This window comes from Paramisgurnus dabryanus, chromosome 4 (genome assembly GCF_030506205.2).
Source record: "Paramisgurnus dabryanus chromosome 4, PD_genome_1.1, whole genome shotgun sequence".
Taxonomy (NCBI): domain Eukaryota; kingdom Metazoa; phylum Chordata; class Actinopteri; order Cypriniformes; family Cobitidae; genus Paramisgurnus; species Paramisgurnus dabryanus.
Window position 1 is genome coordinate 16,915,290 of NC_133340.1, and position 20,784 is coordinate 16,936,073.

Consider the following 20,784-nt stretch of genomic DNA (forward strand, 5'->3'; position numbering starts at 1 on the left):
CTCGCGAAAGTCGAAATGTTACAAAATTATACATCTTTACAATGTTCTGCGGTACTTTGAATGTCATAAGCCGATCAGTCTGCCCAGCATCATGTCGATCACATAAAACATCAAGGTCTGGATGAAAAGCATGCCTGCCTGGATTCCACCAACGCATATGCCCTTAAAAAAACTCAGATTTAAGTATCTGTCATTGATAAGATTTCATACCTCGCATGTTTGTTATGAGACAGTTTTTTTATTTGACATATATTTGCAGACCAGTATTCATTAGATTTTAAAAACTTTTTATGCACTTTCACCCGGTGGAAAGTAATAGAATGGGATAAAATAATAACATAGTATATCACTCACGATTATAAACTCAAAGCTTTTATTTCAATTATTTTATAAAATCTAATCGGATTTGTATTGTAAACCATTTTTCCGCAGACTTTTCCAACAAAACAGAGAAATAGCTAATATATATATATATATATATATATATATATCAAATAAGTTGTTCGTCAAATGGTTAAAATAACTTGTATAATAATTTAGTTTTTAATAATCATTTGGTAAATAATAATAATTTAATAACCACCCCAAGATGCCAACATTCTATGCACCCCCAAACACACTAATGACTCTCATAATTTTTTATTGAACAATTTTACAGCCGTAAATGTAAATGGAGAATCCTTACAGTTTTTACTCGTATTAATAAGAGGATTCTTGACGACCATTTAAACACTTTTATTTTGAAACCGTTTGGAAGCAGGAAGTGGAACAGCGCCATGGGGTTAGCGCGCACTGTTTCACAAATTAATCTCTGTTTCTCCTGTGGTAATATGGTGTGAACGACGTATGATTTATTTATTTATTTACTTACGCAAACGAGTGAAAATGTTTAGATGTTTTATAATGAAAATGACGCGACACGACGCGAGCAGAAGATTGTGCACGCGCGTCAGATTCGCTCCGAGTCCCACAGGTAAAAAAAATACAAGAGACATTTATGACTTGTGAAATAAAAACATGAATGTAAATATAGACATACAGCTTTACAAATAAATAACAATAAAATAAATTACCAACAGCATGCATGATGTTAACTTCATGAATCTAAATTTAACGAATGCGTAAATATATCAAGTTATTTATGCTCAAGAGCATATATTTTTTATTGGACAGTATAATATTATACAAAGGAAGTCTTTAAGGCTGTTATTAGTATAGCCTTTATCTTTCTTCTGAAAGTTTCTGTTTGGTTAAATTGATGAGTACGCTTACTAAATTGCAATAAGTTTTGAAGAAGAATACTTTGGTTATTGTTTCTGTAAACTGTGTGCGCGTGCATGTGTAGCTGAGGTCAAGGAGGAAAGCAGGCAGTGGACCAAAGCACTGCGAGGCAAAAGAGGAGGGACTGAAAATGTTTCTAAACTGCAAACACATTTTTTGCCCCATTTGCATTCATGTTGTTTTACTACTTACATAATTAAATGAATAATATAATCATTATTTCATTTACAATACAAAGTGTGTGTTTTAATGATATTTATTAAATAAATAGTTAACCCAAAAATGAAAATGACATCATCATTTGCTCACGCTCAAGTTTAGGAGCACCATTGAGCTCCATGGTAATTTTATTCTACTATGGAAGTCAATGGTGCTCCAAAAGCTGCTCGATTATGCTCAAAATATCTTGACTAACCTTTAAATCTCCAATAAGGTTGGTGGTGTGACATATTTAGTGTGCTTTTCACGTCAAATTATTTCCTTGGTACTTGTAAATGTTACTTGTTGTTGTTCAGGGTTTCTGCACCTCGGTGGTCTCCGCACTGCGCTCTATAACTATTTGTTCGCAAAGCAGCACGGCGGCACATTTATCCTGCGTCTCGAGGATACGGACCGGACACGACTGGTGCCTGGAGCTGCAGAGGCCATAGAGGACATGCTGGAGTGGGCAGGTGTGTGTGTGTGCGTGTTTGTGTGCGTGTGTGTGTGCGTGCGTGTGTGTGCGTGCGTGCGTGTGTGTGTGTGTGTGTGTAGATAGGCTGAAGTGGGCAAGTGCACTTGTATGTGTGCATTGTTTCCCAAAGGATTTATTAAAGTTTATTTAACTACGTTTGGGAAGAACATGGTCATGTAACCAACCAGTCAGCATGAAGAGGTCTGTATATATAGCTATTCCTCACCTCTGCCCCTTAACAGTTTTTTGTAGCATCCCTCCTCCACCCCATCACCTCATTCTCAGCTGGTACGTCTATCCTATTTAAGGGGGGGGGGGGGCTACTCTGGGTTCGGGCTAATATTCCAAGCTCTGAGCCCTCCTCTGGGACAGCAAGCCAAATATGCTTTATCTCATTACCCTATTGGTTACATGTTAATGTGAACTCATGAAGTGAGACTATTGCACTGGATGATGTCACACCCAAATTAGCATATTCATGAACTGTACTTGGAGTACTATATTTTAATACAACTAAATGATGAATAAATCCATTCTTATTTACATTTTTTTATGTAACAACTTACACCAAATTGCTAAAATCCTGATATATAACAAAATCATCATACACCTACAGTACGTTGTAGAGCAGTGAATTTGGATATATTCCTAAATTATTTTTGACTCTCTCTCTCTCTCTCTCTCTCTCTCTCTCTCTCTCTCTAAGCGGTGCTTTTACACTCATTTATTAATGAATCAGTTGCTGTACGGTGAGTTGAATGAGCTGCTTCTCACTTACTGAGGAAAGTAGATGGCGAGAGAGCTTTTCTGTGCCAGGAAAATAATGCTTGTGCTCCCGGGGCAGGATTTTGTTACAGAATGAAAGCTTAGGCTGTAATTTCTATGTGTTTTTCTGAAGATAAGTTAACACTGACCTAGGTGACCTAGGTGTGTGGCATGAGTGTTTGGGTGACTGGCAGTGAAAGATGCATGATTTGTCACTTTCAAAACAACTCAAAACAGGGTTTTGCAGGGATCCCGCCGGACGAAAGCAGCCGACACGGAGGCGATTATGGGCCGTACGTGCAGTCCGAGAGACTACAGCTTTACGCACAAGCGGCATCAACGCTGCTACACACAGGACACGCCTACTACTGCTTCTGTTCCAATCAGAGACTGGATCTGTTAAAGAAAGAGGCCCAGAGGAATGGACATGTGCCACGGTAAAAGTGCCCATACATACATGATGATACACGCTTCAAGGCGAAAGCGGTTTACGGTGTATTTCCGCCATTCAGATCCGCTGGAAACGATGAAACGCTTCTGCTTTGGGGCGTGTTAGTTCATTTAGGGGCGGTTTCCCGGAGAGGGCTTAAGTCTAGTCCCAGACTAAAATGCTTGTTTGAGCTGTTTTAACAGAATCCTGCACTTCCATATCTTAAAATATATCAGTGCTGTTGCTTTGTCTCAAGATGCACACCTGTTTTGCTTTTTGTAAGGTACATTTATTAAAACTCCTCAAATGTCCTAAAATAAGTACTGCCTAGTCCTGGCTTCATCTAAACCCTGTCCAGGAAACCGCCCCTTAATGCAGAGGTTCTCAACTCTGGCCCTCGAAATCCACTTTTCTGCAGAGTTATCTTGCTCAGGTGTTTTTCGATCAGGGCTGGATCTCAAGGTTTAGGGTTGAGAACCTCTGCCTTAATGTATAGTACGCCTTCAAAAAAAAAAAAACACTGTTTCCACCCTGATTGCGTTTCCTCGTCTTCTTTTAACTGACCTTGAGTGAGCGTGTTTTGATTTTGGACTCGCAGCTGAAGGTCGGGCACTATTGGCCCCACTCTGCCCATTTTAAGCCCTGGCTCCCAGTGGCCCGGCAGTGCAAAGTTGGCTAACATGTTTTAAAAGTAAATTCATTCATTTGGTCTGTTTTAAAAGCAAAAATAAGTGAAACATGTTGTAAACAATTGTGTGCTTTAGTAGTAATCTTTTGTTGAACAGATATGAATGGTGACAGATGATAGGCCACAAAGATAAATACCTGGTAAATGTGTTGACAACTGGTGACTGCATAAAATGAAGCAAAAAAGTTGTTACCTTTGATCTGATTAGGTTTTACTTTAATACAGGTAGAATGAAATCCTACTGGCAAACTTTGCACGATGAATACGTGAATACCGTATAGGGATGGAACGGTTAGAAAATTTCATATCATGATTATAGTGACCAAAGTTATCACGGTTATCAATATTATCATGGTTTTCTTAAAATGAGATGGAAATGTTCAAAAAGAACTGATTCACACACTGAAAACATTTTAACAAGTTTTTTTTTTTGCGAAACCAGCAAACAACAAATACAATTAGGAGCTATACGCACTTTTTTTAAGCATAAACATTAAATCAGGGGTGTCCAGACTTTTTTGTGTGGCAATCTAAATGATGTTTTATTAACAAAGTTCGGGAGGAACACGTCAAATAAAATACCTAAGTGACTTCAGCTGTTTTCAATCAGCAGTCAATAGCACAGCCGCTTACAATCGGCAATCAACAAATACATCCAATCAGCTCGAAAGCAAGCCATATATAAATCACAGTTGAACTCACCGAAAATCCTTCGCATCTCTCAGAATCCCTCCTCCACCCCGTCTCCTCTCACTCACCAAGTTATTTCCTTAAGGGGGGGGATACTCTGTGTTTCAGGCTCATTCCCTGCTCAGAGCCCTCTCCCCGGACAGCACGCCAAATACGTTTACTAATTTAAATCCTTTAACTTATTTGTAAGTGTGAACTCGTGAATCTACTTTTAAAATGATAAAGCCGACAAGACCTACCTGCTAAACATTTTGTTTTAACAAAACACTGATACATTTTTTAATAACACTTTAAATGCGTGTAAGGACTATACTGCATATATATCTACGTTGAATTTAGGGCTGTCACCATTCCTCTATTCTTTTTGAGGAGTTAAAAAAAATCCTTGAGTACATGCCGAGTACTCCTTATAGCGGAGATGCGGTTTTGATGAAATAAACTAGAAAATGACAACATTATCAGAAGCATCTCTCTCTCTCTCTCTCTCTCTCGTTCGGTCGATCGATCGTGCGCACATACACCGTGCGTGTGGATCAACTCCTGCATGAAGGCAAGAATGTGCATCCAAATTTCGGAAGTTAGACGACTCCGCTGCAGCGGGCAGGCATAAGGTTTATAAAAACACACTTGAGAAGAAATTTGCAGCCATGCAAAAAGACTTGTTTCTAAGACCATAATGCCAATTTGGCGCAGTTATTAACTTATATGCGATACCGGCATTGCATTTGCGATCGACTGGTTGTATTGGACACCCCTGCATTAAATGAACATTAACATGGAGCCCTGAGATGTATGAACCTGTTTTAATGTACAGTACCTTAAATAAGAACATCAAATGCACACATAAGCAACGTATTAAAACACAGTTACTGCCTTCCGCCACGCCTTCTCGTGCAAAAACCAATGTTGCATGCGCGCGCCTGCGTCAAGCTGATTCTGACTGGACAGGATTTACCGCGAGTTTTCAAAATCACGGTAATCAAACACGGTTGTTATGATAATTAAATTTTAAACGATAATACTAACCGCCAGGACATTTTATCATGGTTAATCGTGAAACCGGTAATCGTCCCATCCCTAATACCGTATCATTATTTAAAGTTACTTTAACTGATGTTGTGTTGTCAAAATGCTCTGGTTTCTCAACGGTATGTTGAACTTGACGCAGAACTTGATGTCGTATGCCGATAGGTCTACGCATCACTGCTTCACGTTCAACACAACTGTTGTTCAGATTTTAGTTTGTGCATGCGCTTGTGGGTCTGAATGTGGTTCATTCAGACCAGAATCTGCGCGCACACACACACACACACACACACACACACACATATAGTCAAATCATGACCACCTTTCCTCTGTCTCAGGTATGATAACAGGTGTCGACACCTGCACCCAGAGCAGATCCAAGAGAAGCTGGCGCAAGGTGTCCCGCACGTCATCCGCTTTAAACTGGACGCTGGCGACGAGCCCTTTCAGGATCTGATCTTTGGTTGGAGCAGGCACGAGGTGGGGGCGGTGGAGGGCGATCCAATCGTAATGAAGGCCGACGGCTTCCCCACGTACCACCTTGCAAATGTGGTGGACGACCATTACATGAAAGTCAGTCACGTTCTGCGTGGCTCTGAATGGCTCATCTCTACCAGCAAACACCTGCAGCTCTTTCGAGCCCTGCGCTGGACTCCGCCTGCTTACGCCCATCTGCCTCTGCTGCTCAATCGTGACGGAAGTAAACTTTCCAAGAGGCAACGAGACATTTTTATTCAGAGCTTCATAGAGCAGGGCGTGTTACCCGAAACCTTACTGGACATCGTCACTCACGCGGGTTCGGGATTCAACAGTGAGTCGTTTCTAATCCATGAGCTGTCAGCCTCGAGTGGAGCATTGCTTTGATAACTCAACCTAACCTAACTCACTTCATGTAGATTAAAAGTGCATTTAAATATAACTATTACAAATATCTATTACTGGTGTGTCTTACCTGAAAGGGAATAGGTTTACTTTAGATATAAACATATTTTAAGGACTGTAATTCTGTTGAGAGAAGATTGTGGTTCGGAATGCAGATGTTTGAAAACAGTGTTCTGGAACTGCTATATTTTGAGATATAACAATGCCAGCTGTTTTCAATTAAGACAGCTTACAAGTTGATTTTAGTCTGGGACACGACTTGAGCCATCATAAAAAGCCTTATTTTTACTTATGAGAGGTCTAAAATTTTAGATGACACTTTGTTTAACTAACCTTAATCAGAGTAGCATTATGAGAATTTGAGGCATTTACGGCAGCGTGTTACATACTGTCACCTGTGCGTGAAAAAACGAGAAATAAGGTAAGAAGAAAATGGGTAAATGTAAGTTCAATGGCCCTCATTTACTAAACAAAAATATGACCAAAAACTGGGCTATAAACTATCAATATCGATACAGACATTTATCAGTTTGAATGTGAGCAGCGTCTACGATGAAATCATTAGGTTTAAAGTGATGTTTTTGAGTCTTTAAAGGTACTCCGTCACTAAGCATGCTATAAATGCATTATACTACTGAACACCATTGCTAAAAACGCATTAAAATATTTTCATTGTTTAAAAAAGTCAATATGTGACCCTGATTTTAACATATGGAGGCCGTCATTACTGTTTATGTGCAGTTCATTCTGGGTCGATGACGTCAAATGGCTGGAGCAGACAACAGTTGTTTCGTAACAATATCACTTTGTGCTTCCTTTGGCTGTTCCAATTAAAATGATTTAAGTCTTCACAGCTTTCCGAATGAAAAGAGGACCAGAATTAAATGGGAAAACACCTGTGGATGAAAGCATCTAATACACACCAAAAGATTATCGGCCTGGGTGTTTGGTGGGCTGATTTCCCCCCTACAGACAATCGTAGCTATGTCCCGATTAACTTGATGGTTCTACAGATTATCTTGGCAGATTTTCCCTTGGTGTGAGGTGTGTTAAGAGTGTCCTAACCTGATCCGCAAATCGTAAATATTAGACATGTGAACCCCAAGCACAAACGCGTGCACGCTCTTGAGATTACTCCCACCAGCTGTGCGTGTTTATTACTAATCGTTCATCTTCTGTTTGACAGCTTATTTTATTGAACGGTTCGGACTGTAACCATTTGACAGGTAAAAACAATAATAGACTTATAGTATTTTTTTTCCTTCTTAATTTATAAAACCTCATAGTTATTCTGTTTTTATCTCACATTTATATATCCAATCTCAGTGTAAATCTGTAAAGTCTCTATAGACGGGGTCTAAAGAGACACTTAACCATTTCCCCGCCACGTGATGTTAACTCTTCAATAAAGGGAAAGCGCTTTCCTGCCAAAGACGAGTTTTTCCGGCAATCTATATTTCCTATTATTCACCAGGTGGCTCTTACCCAACTTATAAAACCCAGAAGCAACCCCTTGAAGGACAAACAGTTCAAACTCTTTGTATGTTTAGACCATCCCTCTGAATTTGATCTCGATCAAAAGTCCTTTACAAAAATGAAATTATCTCAGCTTTTTGCCTAATTTTTTTTTTTAAGTAAACCTACCCTTATTTGAAAAGAGGATGAAAAAGTTTTGATTGTCTTTCATTTGGTATATTGTATGTTTATTTATTTAAAGAAGAACATTTTCTGGAATGCATTAAACTTTTGTGAAAATCATAAAAAAATGTAAACGCTGGTAGAAAGAGTTAAGGTCTAAGTAAAGTGTTTATGTAAGATAAATATATATATATATATATATATATATATAGATTACTTTCCCAGCTAGTTATATTTAAGTTTTTATAGATTAAATGGGACGCACGCAGCTGTTTTGTTATTATTTTTTTTTTGTGGGGATGGTTTTAATAATGAAATGTTGTTTTTGTCCTGCAGGCAATCGTATTGGTAGACGCCTGGATGAATTAATTAGCGAGTTTAACATTTCCAAGATCACAACTCACTCTGCCCTGCTGGATCTGGATAAATTGGGTGACTTCAACAGGTTTTGCATCTTACATATAGAAATGTCAATGTGCAGATGAAGTGAATCCTCTCATCTGTCCTCAGATTCTCTAATGATTTGTTTTCTAGGCTGACAGTCCCACTTCACTATCAAATGAAATTGTTAGTTTATTACACATTTCTGTCTGTAATTACTTTAACTGAATTTTAGGGTTTATTTTGACAGCATATGACTGTTAATCATAGAGAACCGTTGAGGACTCAGTAGACTGGTCAGATCTCCCTGTCAACCTTTCATTTTAGTTGTAAGGAAACATTAACCCTAACCCTACCAAGAGTGAACTAGAAATCTAGTCACCAGACCTAAACTTTAATCACTAAACACATCACTCGAGGGAAGAAGGAATTGCGGTATATTGTGTAGAACAGATAAGGTGCAGATGACAACAGCAGAGAACGGCACTGACTAGTGTGTGTGTGTTTAGGGTTCATCTACAGCACAGGATTGAGGATGAGGAGAAGTGTGCTGTCCTGGTAGATGAGCTGCGTCAGTTTGTTCTTGAAACACATGGGCTGCAAATCAGTGACCGTTCTGTTCTTGAATCGCAATACATCCAGAGAGTTCTGCAGCTCAGGAAGGTACGACGACAGAGTCTGTGTCTATATCTAGTTGTGTAAGTGAAGACACGTGGTATAGCTACAGAATAAAGTATACTTAGTTTATTTATGTCGAACACACAGCCTTGCAAACTCTATTCTTCATTTGACTCATGCATGTGCATTGTGACAAATTGCCTACATATTCCTGTACTATTCTGATGACGACATTTGCATCATGCCCACTGTACACTGACCTTCACGTACATGTAATTCATGAGTTCAGATTGACATGTAATCGACTATTCATAGGCACCTCTTTGCATCGATTGGTTGGATCACACATGACCATGCTCCTCCCTAACTTTATTAAATAAACTTCATTAAGTGAAGTATACCCAGGCCTTAACACAGAGTCTACACCGGACTCAAGATGAACTTATCGTATTCAGTGATGCTGTCCACAGGAGATGTGAGAGATTCCTGTGGCGTCATGTTTATTTTGGATTCTCTTATTTAATGTTGAGTTAGGGCTTGCATCCTATTATCTATAATCTTGCCCTGTAAAATAACCCCAGATTTCCTCAGGGAGACTTTTCACATTCTGCTCACTTCTAGAGCAAAATAAACTAATGTACACCCTGTACGTGTTGCAGGGTCACATCTGTTCAGTGCGTGAGCTGCTGGGTCCCATTTATTCGTACTTGTGGCTCAGGCCAGAAGTCTGCCGACAACAGATGGAGGACGTGACCTCAGAGGCGGCAAACATCATAACAGCAGTCATACAGTGAGTCGCATTCATTAATATTTATGCATTTGGCCAAACTTTTTATTCAAAACTACTTACTGTGCATTCAAGGTATATGTGTTTTTTATATCTACATGTTTTCATGTGTACATTAGGCTGGTTAGAGATCAAAAGTCACTGATGTCTACCGAGGTGTTGAACTCTGAGCTAAAACTGATAAGCAGCAAATTGAAGAAAACTAAATACAGTAACGTGATGAGAGTATTGAGATTAGCACTGAGCGCACAACAGGTAACACACAAACACACAATGATAAATGTTGTTGTGAGTATTTCTGGTGTTTTATTATCTCATGTCTGACTACAGCAAGGTCCCAGTGTGGCAGAGATGATGGTTTCCCTGGGAGAACAAGAGGTCTGCGCTCGTCTTCAGAACGCATTACAACATTAACTTGATGTAATAAAACTGACCAAATATTTTCTGTTTCCTCCGTGTGTATTTTTTGTCATAGTTTGATCAACAACATTATTGCTGTGCAATTAAATAGATTAAAATTAATAAACCACTCAAGGTACACATACTTAACTGTTGTCTTAATGCACTGCAAGTTTCTTTAAATAACAATGTCACCAAAATGAATAAATGCATCAGCACTCAAGGATCTCCCATCGTCCCCATGTTTTTATTCTGCAACATAAACCCTACATGTAGCACTAACCAAGAAAAGATCATCTGAATGAAAAACAATCTCACGTCAACTAATCGTTGGCGTTTCTCTCAAATATTACCCATGTTTAAACTGTCAGCACATCTTTCTGAACAATCTCGGGACACCGAAATCACACACAATCTGTGCTTCTAAAGACATAATATCTGAATAATCAATATGACATTAAAACGGTTTATGATGCAACTACTACTAATCAAGTAGCCAAACAAACTCGGTTTATATGCATTTAAACTCACATCAGTTTTGTTTGTTTTTAACTGCTTATCTAATAAGTAGGCATATAATGATCAGGATAATGTACACTCATTGTGGCCATGACCCTGTCGCGTTTTCTTTCACTGTAACAACCAGCTGACAGTGCATTAACCCTTACATAAAATAATGAAATAAGAGAAAATTTGTCAAAGATCAGGATTAGTTACTGTCGGTAAAATTACCCATCAGTCTTTTAACAGCAGCAGGCAGTCGAAGCTAACAGAAAATAATCACGTTTGACATTAGTCGCATATGCACTCCTACTTCTGGACTTTTTTCATAATACAGGAAAAGATGGGGGCTCAAACTTTGTTCCTTAATGACTTCGGTTTGTAGTTGCAAAGGATGCAAGCAGTGGGCGGGGTCAAGGGTCACAGTGATGATGCTTGTTTGACGGTCACTGGTCATCCTTCTTTAACTCTTCATATTGAGGTTCGTCTCCTTCCTCCGTATCTTTATCGGCCTCCTCGTCTGTTCGTGAATTTGGTACCCACAATCCTGAGTCGATGCAGCGCTTCATGTGGTATTTTGCCTCCTGCAAGAGTCGACACAACCACCACACCGGAGTCAAACATCACACCAATCCACACAATCACCATCTAAGAATCACACTTGATGTTGTTATTCAAGATTGCAGTAGTTTACACTGACCGTTGGGTCCATTTTGCTGATGGTGTCCTGCAGCATCTGAATGTCTTTCTCGTCAAAACATTTCTGCAATTCCTGGGTTTAGAGCAACAGACAATGAGGTCACATGATTTCTGTTGCCTTCAGCCAATTAGGTATTGTTTTTTTATTACTGTATAAACCTGTGCAAAATTATCCAACAGCAAAATAATGAGTGACTTAAATTGACAAAGGCCAAATTAGTGAAAGCTAGACGACTGGGTCAGAGCCTCTCTACAACAATGGCGAGTCCACCCCACATTAGGTCTTGGGAGTCCCATTTTATTCATGTTGAGGGAAATGACTGTACTGCACACATACAAAAATGTGCATCATTGCTATGCTCCTATTGTTTATAATGCACACCCAAGGTGGTAATGCAGTACGGTGTGCATTATTTTCAAATAATTCAAAGGACCGGATTCCTTACATAATAAGTTAACAACAATAAAAGTTTGAAATACAAATTACGGCAGGCAGATGGCAAAAGCCCAAAGATGGCACACAGTTCTAGAAATAAGCATAGTTTCTATATTTCACATAGTTTCGACCACCGGCAGAACCCGCCTAATCTCCTTATTCGTTTCAATATATATATATTTATATATATATATATTGGAGGGAGGCAGCCTTCTTGGGCTTAACTTAGCACCCTCTTCTATACGTTACATTAGTAATACGCTCGCTTATAATGTTGATTCATAGCCGCAGCAAATTTAGCTGCAGTGCTATCGTGTATTATGTTGTGCTATCTGTCGATTTTCTGTGCTTTTCTTTGCTTCTATTAATGTAAAGCTGCTTTGAAACAACTACCAATTGTGAAAAGCGCTATATAAATAAAATTGAATTGAAAATATTCCTAACCCTAATTGTGTTACTTCTCTGCCACATCATCAAGCACTTCAAAGAGGATTCAAATGTATGTAGTACATTTCTGGTAGCTCTCCTCTGCAGTTCTCGCTGGTTTTATACAATTTTTGCACTACACTTTTCCCATTCAGCTGTAAGACGCTACAAATGTAAAACTACTATAAATTCTTGCAACAATATTTTATTATTATTATACAATTTAAAGAGTCTCCATGGTCTATTTGTACTTGAAATTCATTAGTAAGGTGACCAATAGAGTAAACATTTTACAATTAAATATCCTAAAAGGCTCCTAAAATATTAATATGAAACACTTTCCCCTAATACTTTCATATGCATTTCAATTGAATGTACTTAATCTAACTAGTGTCATTTATATAACAGACAGCCATGTACCCCTACATATGGGTGGCAGCGATGCATTCTGATGTTGTTATATCATGCATGAGCAAATGGTTTTGGGGTGTATTCCAGAAAGCAGGGTTAATTTACCATCAGCGAAACCCTGAACCTTCGGTTGATTAACCTAAAACCTGCTTACTCTGATCATGTCGGTTCTGGGGGCACCTGATAAGAGTTAGGGTTCAATCAACCTCCTACTTGTAGGGTTAACCGCGTGTTGAACCGCGCACACAGGGAATACAAAAAGACATTTTTAATTTCAAACATACGTCACAATTTCTAGAATACACCCCAGGAAGGTTTTGAATGAACTCAGTGCACTTGAACCGAGTTACGTAGTTTGCGGTCTTACCACAGGCAGAGATTCATACACCTCCACAGGATCCACACCGCCGGGACCCAGACGCTTCTGACGCTCCTCTTCCTCATATTCCTTCATGGCCTTCTCAATGCGAATTTTCGCTCTGCCACGAACGCGCTCCTTAAACGACTCCAACTCGTCATTAAAGGCATCTTGATACTGTTGATCTGCAGTCTAAAAGAAAACCCACACACACCCGGGTCAATGCTCCCTCCGCTGAAACACACGCATAGTTAATAAATTCAGCATTCGACATGCATACAGACACACACCTTGATTTTGGCAAAGAACTGACGAAAGCAGCCGCGCGGATCCACCTTTAAACTCTTGGAGAGCTCCAGAATAAACTGCATGACGATGGTCTGATGGGCCACCTGCTCCATGAGAGCATGTTTCTGTAACACACACACACACACACACATCACACAGCTCAAATACTGACGTTTACCTTCTGAATTGTTTACATTCACACAACAGACTACGTTTATGAGAATAATTGCAGCATTCTGAAATAACTGTGTGTAAATATGTCCGTTCAAGCAGAAGGAAACATGAACTATTTGCGCAATGTCTGAAGCCTTGAGATGCGGCCTGCCGGCGAACGCTTAGGAGGCACGCACAGATGTCTTCTTTGCTTAAATATGTAAAATGGCAAGGCCTAAAACACTACCAAATGATGACCCATGCGGGTTGGTTACTTCCCCGAGCACCGTTCACGTATCCTTACGAGCCCACCCGTGCATTAAGAATCGATTCAGGAATTTCTGAATCTATATGCTTTTGATGAATTGAAGACCGATTAAAATCTGAGATTTAATATTTTTACTCAGCCCTACACGGAAACACACAGATAGAAAAATACACATTACCTCTTCCACCTCCAAATCAATACACATGATCACCAGGTAATTGGCAGTTTCTTCACACACCAGATGAGGATTATCAGATAGATATTTTTGAGAGTCATCCCAGCGCCTCAGCATACCTGGACACACACACACACACACAGCTGCAGTAAACAACTGTACAACACAATTCTGTGTAACACACACACTTCGGTACACAGGCTCAGATGATAAAGAGAAGGTCTGTGTTTATATCACAAACAGTACCTAAATAATACACAGGTGAATAGATGACCGCTGTTTTAATTTAAGAGATTCTTTATTTTTTTAACGCCTTCAGACAAAATTTAGATTTACTCAGTAACAATATAATGCCATCTCTGTATTGTCCATTTGTAAAAATTCTACTCAAACTGGTTGGAAAATGTTAGTGAAACAAACACACAAAAGAAGCTCACCGAAGTGTTTGATTTGTTTCTCATATTTCTCCACAAAGGTTTTATGTTTCTCCTCTTTCTCCTCTTCTGTCTCCTGCTTGGATTCAGGCTTTACGTTGACAACGCTCTGAGAAAAACACGCGACAGTCAGATAGACACCAGTAATGTTTGTATTTACATTTCATTTCATCTGTCATCATTGATTTACCTTTATGTAGTAATGAGAGAAACATCATTTATTGGGTCAGTGTATTATCAGCTGTTCAAAATGTTGTTTTTACTGAAGTATATAAATATGTGCTGCATCTGGAAACTATTTCATGTTGTCTAAACCCTGACTGAAAGAGGCAAAATATTTACAAAAACAAATAAAAATTGTGTAATGTGTGTTGTAAAACTAAAGGTTAAGAGAGAATGATGACTAGAATCGATACTTTAGTGAGAAGTGAGCGTAACCTAACCTTACTGAATCCCTCCTTACTGAGCGTGTCTACATTCCAGGGCATCTTCTTCTCCTCTGAACGGTGCTCATCCAATTTCTTTTGCCACGATCTCTCCTCCTTCTTCAGCTGTTTCTCCTCGGCTTGAGCTTTGGTCAGTTCTTCTTTGCTGGAGGCAACGCTGAGCTCCTGTATGCGACGCTGAACCTCCGCCAGCTTCTTCTTACTCTCAGCCAGACTTTTCTCCAGGTCCTCACCCTTCTTCATGAACCCCTCCATCCGCTCCACCCGAGCCTGACATGAAGAGAGAGAGACACAAGCATTTGCTCATCCATATAAATATAAATACAATTGTATTAAAACTTTAATATGCCACACAAACCCATACAACAGGAAAACACACACAAACACACACAAGCACACACACACAAGCACACACACACAAGCACACACACACAAGCACACACACACAAGCACACACACACACACACACAAGCACACACACACACACACACAAGCACACACACACACACACACACACAAGCACACACACACACACACACACACATATTTAACACAGTCTTGATATAAATACAGTGAGGTGTAAAATGTGATTCACGTCCACAGTGTAAGAGTTTAACTTAGTCAGCAATGAAAACAGTAAAAGACTACGATTGTAAATCAAACAACTTTGTACATGTATATGTGTGTGTGTACCTGGTGTCTCCATCGAAATAAACTGGGTGTGTCTATATTCGGATGTGTATCATCTTCATCATCAGACACCTCGATGTGATCCCACACACTGTAATCGATGGTCGTCATGTTCTCGATACGGTACAATGTCCCACGATTATAGCTGCACTTACTTTAGTACAGTCAATTTACTTTATCGCAAATAAAATGAGTTATAGTATTGCTGTTTGTCTGTATCGTGCAGCCGCGGCTGTTTCTAGAACTATCCTTCACTTCCGGCTCCTGTGTCGTCATCATTGAGCGCCGCGCACCGGTTATACGTCCGACTCCGAGTATAGGGTTAGTGCAGAAGGACTTTTTTTAAGGTTGTTGTACCAAAGAAGCTGAATGTTGGCATTGATAACACAGAATAACAGAATTATAACAGCTTGATAGAAAACAGTTTCTGCAGTATTGTCTTATAATAATAAAACCATTACATACAAAAATCATTTAACAATGACATAAATGAATTCAGCAAATGAATAGAATAAAGCTCATTGTAACTTAGTGTCATATCCATATAAATCATTATTATGGGGTTTAGTTCCTAAAAGGAATTAAATTTACTATTACACTAGAAAGCATAGCTGGGTAGTAACAGATTACATGTAATCTGGATTACATTATCAGATTCCAAAAATCAAGTAGGCTACTTGTAATTAGATTAAACTACATTTTAAACTACTCGTAATCAGAATGCTTTTTTTATGGATTACATGATTACATATTATTCACACTATGGCAGTATGATGTTCACAATTTATTCTTTTTTCATTTTTCATAATAAATTTACCTACCGCTTACGTTAGACAAGATGCAAAATAGAGCAGCACTCAGCGTTTGATCACTGGATGCAAAGTCTTTGATTTGGGACATACCTACCAATATCCAGGGAATGCTGAATTTTCCCTAATTTCGACCAAACAAGAAATCTATGGGGTGGTTTCCCGGACAGGGATCAGACTAGAGTAAAAAAATTTTAAGAGCTGTCCAAACTGAAAACAACTTGAACTTACATATCTTAAAATACATCAGTCACCTTTGTTTTGCCTCAAAATGCACACGAGTAATGTTTTTAGTAAGGCTTGTTTGTTAAAACTAGTTATATTTTCTAATTAAACTGAGGCCGATTAAGCTAATCCCTGTCCGGGAAACCGCCCCTGTATGTACATATAACCACTGATGTCCGTCTGTTTTTTATGTATTACTTATTTTATTTAAAATAGATCTGGAGAAAATATTTTGGTTCGGTTTTTAACTTGCATTGCCAGAATTATTACTGGCATCACAAAAATTTCAAATTAACCAAAAATAATAAATAAATTAGAACTATTGTATATTTTTTTTGTTTTTGGCCTGTAATCTTAATAAATAAGATTATGATAACAAAAATTCATTTTGGTCAAAGAAAAATAAATGATGGGACATATAAACCAGTTGTTAATAAAATGTCTTAGAGTTTTACACTCTTCATAGCATATTCATTTTTTGTTGTAAATGATAGTTTTTTTGTGAAGTCACCATTCTGGTGATCAGTGTTTCCTTTATTTTGCATGCACCACATTCAACTCATTGTATATTTCTCTCCACTATAATGAAGATATATGTAAACAATGCCATTTGTGCTTCTGTGGAAAATTTAGTTCATTTATTGATTGACATAGAGTCAGTTCTGAATACCTTTCATTATACGTTGCTATATACAGTATAATGAAATGACAATTTATGTTCCGTTTTTATGAACACCAAGTGAACCTAATTGTTTAAGTGAACTGTACAACTTCAAGTTTGGTGAATTAGCCATTTTAGTTCAGTCTATGTGGCCACCAAGTTAAGTGAAGTGAAGTTTTTTTACTTAATTGAATGGAGGCAGCTGGTTTACTTAAAGGGCCTGCTGCAGGTTAACCACCACTGTCGATTAATGGGCACATAAGTCACTCAAGATATGTATATCATTTTTAAAATGTCAGAGTGGGACCAAAACATCCACGGGGAAATTTCATAGACCGGTCAAAAAATAAATAAAAAATATGGCCAAACGTGCTCATAAACAGGAAGTAATAAATGGAAAAATGTATGCATCTTTGAATAACTGTATTTCCTTTAAATAGAATTTTTGTCATATAAAGTTTTGAGAGATAATAATGTTTTTTCCACTGTTATTGCTTATTTAGACCTGTTAGTGCGGTTAGAAGCATGTTTGGCGCATTTACCTCAGAGTTTATTTCAGTAATATTGCTGTTTTTCAGTAATAATAATAATTGTAATTTCCGTAGTAATTGTAATAATAATACAATTTACATGTCAATCCTGCTGTCCTTGTCTTTTTATTCATTTCAATATGCTGTTATGTTATGTACATTTATTGCCATGAGACGTTCATTGTCGTTAAATGAATACTCTCGTGTTATATTCAAATCATATGTGGAATAATGTGTGCATCTTTGAATAACTGTAAGAATACAGCTTTGAAATAATTTTTCGTCGTAAAATTTTGAGATAATAATGTTGTGAGGATATTTATTGCCATGTGAGATGTTTATTGCCATTGAATACTTCCGTATATAATATGGAAATCATATATACACATAGTAGGAAATATAATATACTGCAAAGTTACCATGCTAATTATTATTTATGATATATGTGGAGATAAATAAAACTTTGCAAATCTGCTGATTTGATCCATTCATGTCCGGACCACTGTCCGACCGCATACAAACTGCAATAATCAGGTGTTTGGCAGGCTTTTTACATCAAAAGCCGACAAGCTATGCCATTTGGGGAGGGACCGCTCACTGATGCCCGTATTTTTGTAAATCCTGGACATGGTTGGACCTGCCGAATGGGATGAGCACTTTTATATACTTTGGTGAGCAGAGAGGCTGCACACTTTGACCAGCGGGAAGCGGCCGCATATCCATCCGCCAGACAGTGTTGCTAATATAACTCGCAATGTATAACTATTATCAGACCGGCCCACCAGGAAAAGTTCCAACTCTCCGGATTGCCACTCCCCTACTGGCTGTAGGGAAGTGAGTGCGTTTTGGTCGCTGATCGAGGAGCTCACCCCGCGACCAGATGTGACGTGCCTCACTCAGCTTCCATGATTTGAGGCATGCTGCCTGAATCCGTTTGTGCTGAAGACTCATTTCAGCAGGATCCTGGTCCCCCTCAAGTCAAAGGGCCCTATCTTGCACCCAGCGCAATTGACTCTGTCAGTGACGCATGTATCATTCGTATTTTGCACCGGCGCACAGCGGGTTTTTCCCTCCACAGACGCACGTTGGCAAACTAGGGAATGAACTTGCGCTCCCTGGGCGTTTCAGCGCAAAAAAAGAGGCGTGTTCCGGCGCAAACCATCCCTGGTGCTATTTTGCAGTTTCAAAAAACAATTGCGCCACTGACCAGAAAAAAAAAGTTTAAAGTCAGTGGCGCGTTGCGCGTTGTTCATTATGTTATTTTAACGGCGCATGCTTGACCATAATGTATAGCATGCACAACGCGCATACACTTTGCATCTAATCTACACAGATGCAACAGTTATTTTTGCAAATCATAAATTGTTATAATAAAAAATATTAATACACGAGATAAGGGGAATCATAGTGGTGAGCATTGTGTGGTGATAGTTTTTATTTATTGTGTGGCTGCGTTAAAAATTCTCATGCAAATTAAAATATTTTCATAACTTTGTTGTGTGGCTGTATTACGTTTATTTTATGTAAATAATAATAAAAATATTTTCATAAGAAACCTTAATGTATATGAACTTGATTTGAAGTGTTCTTTGGGGTTGGACCTTGCGTTTCTTGGGTCCGATTTCAAAGCCCCCAAACCCTTTCAGCGGTGAGGGTGGACGCAGCGATGTCCTCTGCTGGCATCAGGTCCTGAGGCAGATCCACCTCCCGTTACACGGCGTGCCCGATTTCTGCTGGCAAGCTTGGGTTTTACAAGAACGTCGGTCTCCTCGGCAGTGAACCGCTCCTGGCGTACGCCTGGTAAATCCGTCATAATAATAGCAACCCGCCATGGAACTTGCGCCCTTGCGTTTAAAGGGAATGTTGGATAGCGTTCTGATTGGTTTATTTGACGTTACGCCCAAACCACACCTATGAATAATGAACCTACTTCAGACAAACCCCTTATTGATTTGCGCCCGGCGCAAGAGTTATTTCTCACGCCGGGAAAATAGCAACAGCGCCCAAGATCCGCCCACAAACTCACTTGCGCGTTGCGCTTCGCACTTGCGTTTCAGATCATTAAAATAGAGCCCCTAGTCTCTCTAGTCACTCTCAATGCTCTCAAGGCGGGTTTGGTAAATTCTCTCCCCAACGTGACGTAATGCAGTGCATTGTGTTGGAAAGGTGATTCGTTGTAAACCGCTGTACTTTTTCGTATTATATTCCATTTTGTGATACCCAACAACATAAAATACAAGCAACACACATTTTAATCAAATGAGTTCAGTCAACTTATTAGGGTTTTCAGTGATGCTACTTTTTTTTGCCTTCACACATATCCCACTGTCAAAATGTATAAAAATGTAAAGAGGACCTGCAAATAACGTGATAATCTTATTACATGTTTGTGCTGTTAAGAGCGTTTACATCACCAGGATTTACTCGCACATTTTGACAATATGGGGGTTTTACATTGACATTTAAGGCATTACATATTAGAATAACAACATGTCTGCTGTGCACCGGTGCTTGCACCACTAAACATCAAGTTTACAGATATATTTAGAAATATAAATTTGTATTGCAGGATGCATTTTTGGTATTCATAAACAACTAGGTGGAGCTCAAATGAAATTCTAACTTGACTTAAAACACAGTGCTCAGGTCTTGATTTTGTCCCGACCACGACCACATTTGTACTTGGTCTTGGTCTCAGGATATTATTTCAAGACCACTGGCTCCATTGTGGAGATGTCACTAAATTGCTGATGCACTGTTTGAATTGCAAGTTAAAATCATTAATGTGATTTGACGTAAAACATCCTGCTTCAAATGTAGCCAGTAACGTATTTATAATTAAAGTGCTTTTGTTATTGTTGTGCTGAGTTTTGACTCTCTGCCAGATTATGACTCCTCTCATTCAGACCGCTGTGTTATTACTCAATCCTAACCTGGTGTCAACTAACTCGAAACCCAACTAAATGGAAGAAAGAGATCTGGCAGGCAATTATTTATTAACTACAAATCGTTGATA

At 38.8% G+C, this 20,784-nt stretch overlaps 2 protein-coding genes across 3 annotated transcripts; one reads left to right on the top strand and one right to left on the bottom strand.

The window, feature by feature from the left end:
- Positions 1-756: 756 nt before the first annotated feature.
- Positions 757-10,302, top strand: ears2 (glutamyl-tRNA synthetase 2, mitochondrial). Of its 2 annotated transcripts, XM_065269697.2 has the most exons (9): positions 757-973; positions 1,797-1,952; positions 2,967-3,156; positions 5,892-6,364; positions 8,410-8,518; positions 8,964-9,117; positions 9,732-9,862; positions 9,979-10,114; positions 10,190-10,302. In XM_065269697.2, exons 1-9 carry the CDS (start codon positions 847-849, stop codon positions 10,271-10,273), a joined length of 1,560 nt encoding a protein of 519 aa, XP_065125769.1. In that variant the 5' UTR covers positions 757-846; the 3' UTR covers positions 10,274-10,302. The 2 variants fall into 2 exon arrangements, with proteins under 2 accessions (XP_065125769.1, XP_065125770.1); XM_065269698.2 differs by lacking the exon at positions 10,190-10,302 and having other exon boundaries at positions 8,964-9,152.
- A 184-nt stretch (positions 10,303-10,486) lies between these two features.
- cdc37 (cell division cycle 37 homolog (S. cerevisiae)) lies at positions 10,487-15,823 on the bottom strand. The gene is made up of 8 exons (XM_065269699.2): positions 15,547-15,823; positions 14,851-15,123; positions 14,411-14,516; positions 13,977-14,092; positions 13,380-13,502; positions 13,099-13,281; positions 11,460-11,531; positions 10,487-11,343 (listed from the first exon to the last, which is right to left on the bottom strand). The coding sequence occupies exons 1-8, from the start codon at positions 15,652-15,654 to the stop codon at positions 11,206-11,208; spliced, it is 1,119 nt and encodes a 372-aa protein (XP_065125771.1). The 5' UTR covers positions 15,655-15,823; the 3' UTR covers positions 10,487-11,205.
- Positions 15,824-20,784: the final 4,961 nt, after the last annotated feature.

Bases quoted from the DNA above. Each gene is read 5' to 3' on its own strand.
- ears2 (XM_065269697.2), top strand. From the start codon at position 847: ATGATTTATTTATTTATTTACTTACGCAAACGAGTGAAAATGTTTAGA. The intron at 3,157-5,891 runs GTAAAAGTGCCC...CCTCTGTCTCAG, and splicing joins AGGAATGGACATGTGCCACG to GTATGATAACAGGTGTCGAC. The intron at 8,519-8,963 runs GTTTTGCATCTT...GTGTGTGTTTAG, and splicing joins AAATTGGGTGACTTCAACAG to GGTTCATCTACAGCACAGGA.
- cdc37 (XM_065269699.2), bottom strand. From the start codon at position 15,654: ATGACGACCATCGATTACAGTGTGTGGGATCACATCGAGGTGTCTGAT. The intron at 15,124-15,546 runs GTACACACACAC...TCTTCATGTCAG, and splicing joins TATTTCGATGGAGACACCAG to GCTCGGGTGGAGCGGATGGA. The intron at 11,532-13,098 runs GTAAGACCGCAA...CTCTAAACCCAG, and splicing joins TGTATGAATCTCTGCCTGTG to GAATTGCAGAAATGTTTTGA.